At 45.5% G+C, this 8,185-nt stretch overlaps 1 protein-coding gene across 1 annotated transcript; it reads right to left on the reverse strand.

Annotated features, from left to right (window-relative positions):
* Nucleotides 1-5,564: 5,564 nt before the first annotated feature.
* On the reverse strand, nucleotides 5,565-7,790 carry LOC103604518 (transmembrane protein 14C-like; the record flags this gene model as incomplete). The annotated part of the gene is made up of 4 exons (XM_008589093.1): nucleotides 5,565-5,742; nucleotides 6,561-6,637; nucleotides 6,954-7,028; nucleotides 7,783-7,790. Coding segments are annotated over 4 exons (315 nt in total), but the record flags the coding sequence as incomplete, so codon positions are not given.
* Nucleotides 7,791-8,185: the final 395 nt, after the last annotated feature.

Raw genomic sequence — 8,185 nt, forward strand, 5'->3', positions numbered from 1 at the left:
TTACTAGCAAATTCTAATGACTCCTTCAAGGTTTGGTAGTAAAAATGAATCAATTGAACAGCATAAGAAAATATCTCAGAATTACAGGAGGAAAGATGCAGTTAGATACCAGAAACAGCTTGTTGACTCTTAGAGCACTGAATACAGATGTGCCCTGCCTGAAGAAAATCTAATACGAAGTCTAAATTTACAAATGCATATAAATTAGGGAATATCCATTTGCATATTAGAATCCTTTGTTTTAAAAAAAAGGAAAATAAAGATTTATTGTTGAATTCCTTTAAATAAAACCACTAATGCATTTTCAAATCACCTTCTATACAAAAATTACGTTTTACAAAGCACTTCTCAAGAGCACATGTGGTGCATAAGCTGAGTGTATGCCCATTAGGGGGAATTTCTCAAGAGGTGGTCACTCGCTTTCCCATTTGCATTGCTCAGGACAACAACAATCCCTGGCTAGAGGGGACAGACTAAGCCATGACCTTTTAACGTCCTTCTTACCCCAGCAGTTTTAGATTCAAAGGGAAAGCCGAACCTGGCCTCTATCTCCAGAGGGGAAAAAGAGCAGCTGAAAGGTGTCACTATAAATAAATAACTTCTCTCATGCTCAGTCCTGGTTGTTCGCACCTTAAAGACAGCTCTCCCTCATCTGAGCTAGGTGAGGCAGACGGGAGGCCAGAACAGGACATGCTTGGCTGAAAGGTGGTGGAGTCCAAACTTAAGTCATAGTTTACTTCTGCAGGAAGGTGACATGTTTTCCGTTTTAGGTGTAACATTTTCACTTCCAAGTCTGAGAAGTCTGAGACCTCAGATTTCTTCCCGTTGCTTTTGCCATAACTGCACTGCAGATTTTCTCCCTGGCTCTCCCTGCTTTTAGGGGTCAGAGACTTTTTGACTCGCCTTCGCTTGGATTGATGTCAAGAAGTTGGGGTGACCCTTGGGCACTCAAACTCCATGTTTTGTTTGGTTTTGTTTTAATTCTACACTTAGTGGAAGCTTTTATGTTTAGCAAAAGGGAGGTGAGTCCTGTAGAGGAAGCCAGCTTCTGTCACCTCTGTCAGCCCTTCCAGCAACCAGAGCTGGGGAGCAGGTGATGCCTGGAGTGAGGGTCTTCATGCAGTGGGGTGTGAGGTGGTAACATGGCCAAGAAGGGAAGGGGGGCTGGTCCCAGCTCCTTCCCTGCCAAATACCACGCGCTCTCCAGATATCCTGACCTCCCTTGACAGCATCCTAGTGCCTCTGGGTCTCCAGGCTGCCTGTCTCTGTCCAGTGTCCCCTGACCTCTGGCTCACAGCCCCATGGGAGTGAGTTTGCCTCTTTCTTCCTTTCCTTTCCCTTCTTTCCCTTCCTCCCCTCCTACCACTCTTCCCTCCTTCCCTCCCTTCCTTCCTTCCTTTCTTCCTTTCATGGTGGAGATGCCTTAGCTGCTAAGAGGTGATTTTGACCTTCCAGGTAATAGCAACTGCTTTAAAAACTTCTGTCCACATCTTCCTGGCTTTAGGATCTTCTCAGTGGACGGGAATCATACTCGTGACTTAAGCCACAACACAAGAGATAATCCCAGTGCAGTGGGGATCAGGCTTTTTTTTTCCCCCCTTCATTTTAGCAGTTTTACTGACTTACTATACAAAGCAATTGGCTCATTTTCTCTTTTAATTTTCTCTTTGCTCACTTGCTCATTTTCTCTTTTAATTTCCAATCTGTGAAATGGTGGTGAACCCACAACTACATATTTCTGGTAGTTTAAGATATGGTCCCTAAAACTATCAAACAAGAAAATGAGGAGTCAGTGGATCTTGTTTTGAACCACCAAAGTGTGATTTAAAATTTTACTGAATGTGGAATCACCCAGAGAGGTTGAAAGGTGAGTGTAAATGCAGATTCCCAGGCCCTTCCCATCAGAGATTCTAATCCAATAGAATTAGATTAGGGTTGGGGCCCGGGAGCCTGCATTTGATTGAGCCCTCTGCATATTTCTGGGGAAGGTGGTCCAGGACTACACTTTAAGAAACAGTGTAAAGAGACCATGAAGGAGATTGGGTATCTTCCAGTCTGATTGTGATCTGGGACTTTCCGTAGTTCAAGATTCCCTTTATGTTGCTACAGACTGTGGGCTTCAGAAGTTTAGTGGTATGATTTGTTTACCAACAAGTAAAAAAATAGATTTAGAGGAAATGAAACCTCCCAAAGAAGATAAAGTCTGACTTCTCACTTTCTTTTATTCCTTGCCTACACACACACACACATACAACAGACATACATCCAAGCCTCGAAAGATACTTCTAGGGCAGAGTATACCTCTGTTTTCTCCATCAAAAACTCTAATAAAGTACAATTATGTTCCAGAATTGTGCATTTGTACATAAAGTTCATCTTAATTTAAGGGATTTTTTCTCCTCAATATATGTCTTTTTGGACTATGCAGAGAACTGAACTTCCATCTAACATCTCTCCCCCAAAGAATCAAGATACATCATAAGTCTTACACAAAATTGGAAGTCCTTGAGCACTTGAAGGGCAGGACTTTATGAGCTCACTTTGAATATGAGAAGTATCTTTTCCCAGACAAGTCACCCACGCCTGCAGAATGAGCAAACTGTGACATCTCCTTAAAACTGAACAAAGGTCCTTTTTATTTGGTCAATGCCAAAGCCTTCAAACTCAGTTGCGCTTTGTTACAAAGCTCAGAGATAATGCATATTTCTAAGAGTGCATTGGTAACTCCTCATAAACCCACACCAAAGCAAACAGAGGTTAATCTTTCTTTTTCAATGATTTCATGCTAAGTGACTGTGTTTATCATAGAGAATAGGTAAAATACTGTGTGCAGTATTCTGTCTGGCTAAGCGGGTGACACTCTATTTTGGAGAGAGAGAGAAGAAAACATTTATTTTACTTAACGATAAAGCTGAAACTTAATACTGGTTGAACACATCTTTAAAAACAGACTTGTTTAAGTTTATCGTGCAAAATACAGATCTAAAAAGCCTGTCAGAAATCAAAAGCACTTCATTCTTCATAGTTGTGTCATAAATCTAGCTGTCAAGGTAACTTCTAGAGAGGTGTGCCACTCCTGCTTAAGAAGTACTGTAAGATCCGTGCCCTGGGCCCAAGTCCTACCCGCCGAAGTGACTCGCCTCACAGAGACCACAAGACAAGAGATCGCTGCAATTTAAGCAAGAGGTGTTTATTCAGCATATGCTGGGTCGCCTTTTTCATAAGCGGCCCAGAACTTACAATACCAGGGCTTTTTATACATTTTTTTTCTTTTCTTAGACAAACTCTCATAACAGGCTGTGCAGCTAATTAACTGTGGCACCTTAAGATTTATGGTTAAGCTCAAAAGACTAGCACCATTAGTCCCCCGATAAAAGATGTTACATGTTTATTTTCCCTGGTCCAGCCAGGTGTTCAGAAGATAAGGGGGGGCTGGTTTAGTCCTTGGGCCCGGTTCTGCCTTGACTTCTGCCTGACCTCTTAAAAGCTGCTTTACTTAAAATACCTTTAGATATGTTTTCCTCGTTAGTAAGTGCTTACAGGAATAATATTTCTCTGTTACAATTTGTGCAGGCTAAAGCTACATAGGCAATAATATGGGTTAGAGTCACAATTTTTATAACAGTACAGGTGTGACTCACGTGGGGCACTGTGTCTTCAAGGTCTTTTTCCCCTTCTCTTCATAATCCCTTTCTTCTGTACTCTTCTCCTTAGCAAATGGTCACTGGGCTGCAGCACTGTATTTTTCTCCTGAAAATGCTCTCTCTGCTTCTCTGCCACATGGCCAGGCTGAAAGTGGGTCAAATTCCCTGGGTCAGCACCTTTAAGTTCCACATTCCATAAAGCTGTTGGGCATGAACAGAATGCAGCCAAGTTCCCTGCCAGTTCGTAGCAAGGCAGTTCTTTGCCCCAGTTTCTAATAAGTCCCTTTTCATTTACACCTGAGACCTCCTTAGAATGGTCTTTACAGTCCATATTTCCGTAAGTATTCCGGTCACCACCATTTAACCAGTCTCTGACACATTCCAAACTTTCCCTGGTTTTCTTGTCTTCTAAACTTACACCGGCATCTAGGCCTTTTCTAGCCTGCTCCTCCAAATTCCTCTGGCCTCTCAACACGCAGTTCCAAAGCCATTTCCACATTTTCAAGTACTTGTTATAAGCAACACCCCCACTGCTCTGGTACTAATTTTCTGTTTTAGTCCATTTCTGTTGCTTCTAACAAAATACCTGGAACTGGGTCATTTGTAAGAAAATGAAATTTATTGGAGTTTTGGAGGCTGGGAAGTCCAAAGTTCAGGGGACACATCTGGGGAGGAGATCCTACAGCAATGCAGGGTGTCACATGGTGAGAATGGCAGGACAGAGAGAGAGAGACCTTCAAGTGCTCTCCTTTTAAAGCCCTCAGAACCATGCCCCTGACCACCTTATTAATCCACTCATTATGGCATGGTCCTACCATCTAATCACCTCTTAAGGCCACACCCTTCAATACCATAATAGGATTTCCTACCTTCAACAGTTAAAGTGGGAATCAAGCTTGTAATTATGAACTTTGAGGGACACAATTCTATCATTCCACAGCACCATCTCCTACTACATAATTCTTGCTGTTGTCACAGAAAAAAAAATGAGAAGAAAAAACAGATTGAGCTCAAACTCTTTAGCCTGAGATGCAAAGATGTGATGTCTGCCTTGCACTGTCATCTCCTGCTGCCAACCTTACACCCTTTAATCCAGTCATATGAAAGGACCTGGAGTTATCCAACTGTGTCATAGTTTCAGGCCTCGCAGGTGTGTGTGTGTTAGTGCTCCCTCTACCTGCAACATCTGTCCCTGTCCTTGTCTGTGAATTCCTCACTCTGTAAGACTCGGCTTACCTCTCATCTCCCCTGTGAAGACTTCCTGTACTCTCTGAATAGAACCACGCATTCCCTTCTTTGTTTCTCTTAGTAATTTGTACCTGCTTCTATTACATACTTGGGATGTCGGTCGCTTCCACTAGACTCAAGGGCAGGCACCATGACTAGTTCTATGTACGTTGTTGTACTTTGTACCTCTAGGACTGAGCACAATCCTTAGGACACTAAATTTCCAGAAACTGCAGGTAAGGGGGAGGAGGGGACTTGGCAAGGGCATTATATCACTGCTGCCAGGCAACCAAGACCTCTTGCAGCCCATCTGTGGGTAGCCTTAGACTTCTCAAAGCTGATCGCTAGGACCAAAGAGTCACTCTTAGCTGACTGCTATAGAGGTAAGTGATTTTCAAATGGGAAAAACACAGTAGTGATCCAAACATGACCCACAAGTGTGGTATTTCAGTAGTGCCCCTGCAGACAGTCTTCAGCAGGCAACCTTCACGGTTAACAGGCACATACTTAGCTTGTACAAGGAGAGTACTAATTTCATTGGGTAAATCTAAATTCGTGATGTATGAAAACCTTTCCATATCCTGTACATAAAAGATAAACAGAGACTAGCACACCCCCACCCCCACCCCATTTTAAAACTTTCTTAGCACTTGGCAGAAGCACAGAAACTGTCAGAAGTGTGAGGAACCTGCCACATCCCACCAAACCAGGGCCTTTCAGTTGAGTATTCTGGATACATAGCTGCGCTGAGACACTGAGGCAGACGCACCTAGGAAAACCCAGACGTTCCTCGGATCCTGAGACAGCTGGTAAGCACCCAGGCCTGCTAAGTCCCCAAAGAGGAGCCCGGCAGCCAAGGACGGCATGCTACCTAGAGGGAAGCAAACACAGGCCTGCGCTGTAAGGTCAGACACTTGACTCCCCTTCCCTACAGAGGAACACAGCACACAGAACTTTTCTCAGCACGGTTCATAACCAAGGCTTTCTCAAGCAGGAAAATGTTGGGGGGAGTTTGCTATCTTACCAGAGAAGCCAGAGTCTTCCCACCCCATTCCCCTCTCCTCTAACAGGTAGGACTTTTCCATCCGAGGAGGGAAAAGGGCACTTCCATCTAAGAAGGGAAAAGATCTTCCATCCTTAAACCAGGCCCGATCAACCAAAGGCTTGAATTGTGTATGTGCAGGACTTCATGTAAATCACAAAATGAAAGGGAAACAGGGCCAGTCAGTTTAAAAAAATTGGAGAATAAGAATTCTGGTGTGTGCATGTTGGAGTGGGGATGCAGATAAGGATGGGGGTGGAGGAGGTAGAAACAAGCACATTCACTGACACGCTCTACCTAGTTTAATGAGGAGACTTCAAAAAACGAGTATGTGAAGATTAGAGGTTTGCTCCTACTTGAAGAGCCCAGAGATGGCACTTTAGGGTCCAGGCTAATATATGGCAGTCAATGATAATAACTTACTACCACCCCCGCCTATCTTTAGATAAAGAGGCAAAAACAAGTGACCGGACAAGAAGCCTGGCTTGGCTCGACCAGATAACCACAAGTGCGTGCAGGAGAAGCTACAGGACTGACAACCAACCCTGCGCTCAAGGAAGGCCTATGGCAAACTTGACTCAAGCGGGACTGCTCTTTGGGAACCCTGAGGACTCTCTCCAAGAGGCTAAGTACCTACAAAACCTTACCTGCTTTTGCATAGCCAATGATCCCACCAGAAGCAATCAGTGCTGCACAGCTAAAGCCAAACCAATGTAAAGGCACTCTGAAAAGGCAAGAGCGAGAAATCAGTGCCAGTCACGGTTTAAAAGCAAACCACATAATCATAGGATGGGATAAAAGGTCATCATTCCAGACATATCCTATCACCCTACAAATGAAAACGAAGCCTACAGAGGCTGGATGACTAGTCAGTGGCAGGGCTGGAACGCAAACCCAAGTCCCCAGAGGCCTGTCCAGTGTTCCTCCCACACCCCATGCTGCCCAAGGCAGTTTCCTCTCAAAGCTCTTTTCAGCTGGGGAAAGGAACTCTGGATTTGAGAAGCTCCTGGCTACTCCGTTCCCCTTTACTGTGCACTTACAGTGAGCCGGGGTCCTTCTGCGTTGCTCTCTTCCCACTGTCCAGACAGGAGACTACACCAGGCCTGCACCTGCAGCTGGATCAAAGGTGGTTAAAAGCACAGCTCTCGAACAGTCAGAAAGAAGTGGGTCCGAGTTCCAGCTCTAGCCCTTAGTAGCTAAGAAGTAACGGGCAAGCTACCCACCCTCTCTAAACCCCGGTTTCCTTCACTGCACCATTTCCTGGGGCTATTGTAAGCATTCAAGTGTGGTAGTATGTGAAAGTGCTTGGCCCGTGGTAAATACTGAACAGATACCAACCATTTTTGTAACGCCCTCAATTCTAGTAACAAAGGCCCACGGGAAACTGAGCAAGATTCAAGACCAGCTCTGGAGAGGCGACTATTAACCCTTTCACCGGTTACCCAAGTTATTACTACATCGGAAAGCAAATACTCCCATGCCTTTAAATCAACGATTTTAGTGTCTCTTTGGGGGAGGGGGGTAGAGGTGCTGCTTTTCACCCCTGCTCCAAGAATGAAATTATTAAAATACTCAACGTTTGTGAACCTTTAGAACCTTCTGCATACAAATCACAGTTGGACTGGGAAAGGGGGAGGGGAGGACAAAGTACTACACGGAAACACCCTAGTCATAGTTGCAGGTGACACCGCACCCTTGGAAAAGTAACTATTTTCTTTAAAAACGTACGTTGTATCAGGGAGTCCAACAAGATTGAAAGTAACGCACGCCCCTTTTGCTCTGTTTAAAGAATTAAGTTTCCATAAAAACTGGGGGTGGGCGAGGGCCTTGGAGCCGTGCCCAGGGGCATGCATTCGGAGCGGCACTTACCTTGTGCTTCAAGACAGGGAGCAATGAAACCTCCAGGAAACAAATCGGCACCGTGCTCCGCGGCTAAGCACCCGCCTCCGGAGCGCAGGGTTCCCGCGGGATTCAAACCCACTCCACGGAACGCGGACAACGAGCGGCGACAAAAGCACCGGCGACGCGGCCCGACGCCCCGTCCGGATCGGGGGACGCAAAGCAGGCGACAGAGAAGCCTCTAAATAACTCCGAAAACGCAAAACTGACCTAAAATAGGATGACGACACTTCCCAGGTACTCGAGCTGCTCTCCCGATCGTCTGCGCAGATGGACAGGCGGGTCCGACCCCCGGGCCGGGTTCAAGGTCTCGCCGGAAACGGCGGCGCGCGCGGTGTCCTGGGGGCGGGGCACGGGGCAGGGCTTGGGGCGA

The sequence above is a fragment of the Galeopterus variegatus genome, unplaced genomic scaffold (assembly GCF_000696425.1).
Source record: "Galeopterus variegatus unplaced genomic scaffold, G_variegatus-3.0.2 Scaffold5200, whole genome shotgun sequence".
In the NCBI taxonomy this organism is placed as follows: Eukaryota; Metazoa; Chordata; class Mammalia; order Dermoptera; family Cynocephalidae; genus Galeopterus; species Galeopterus variegatus.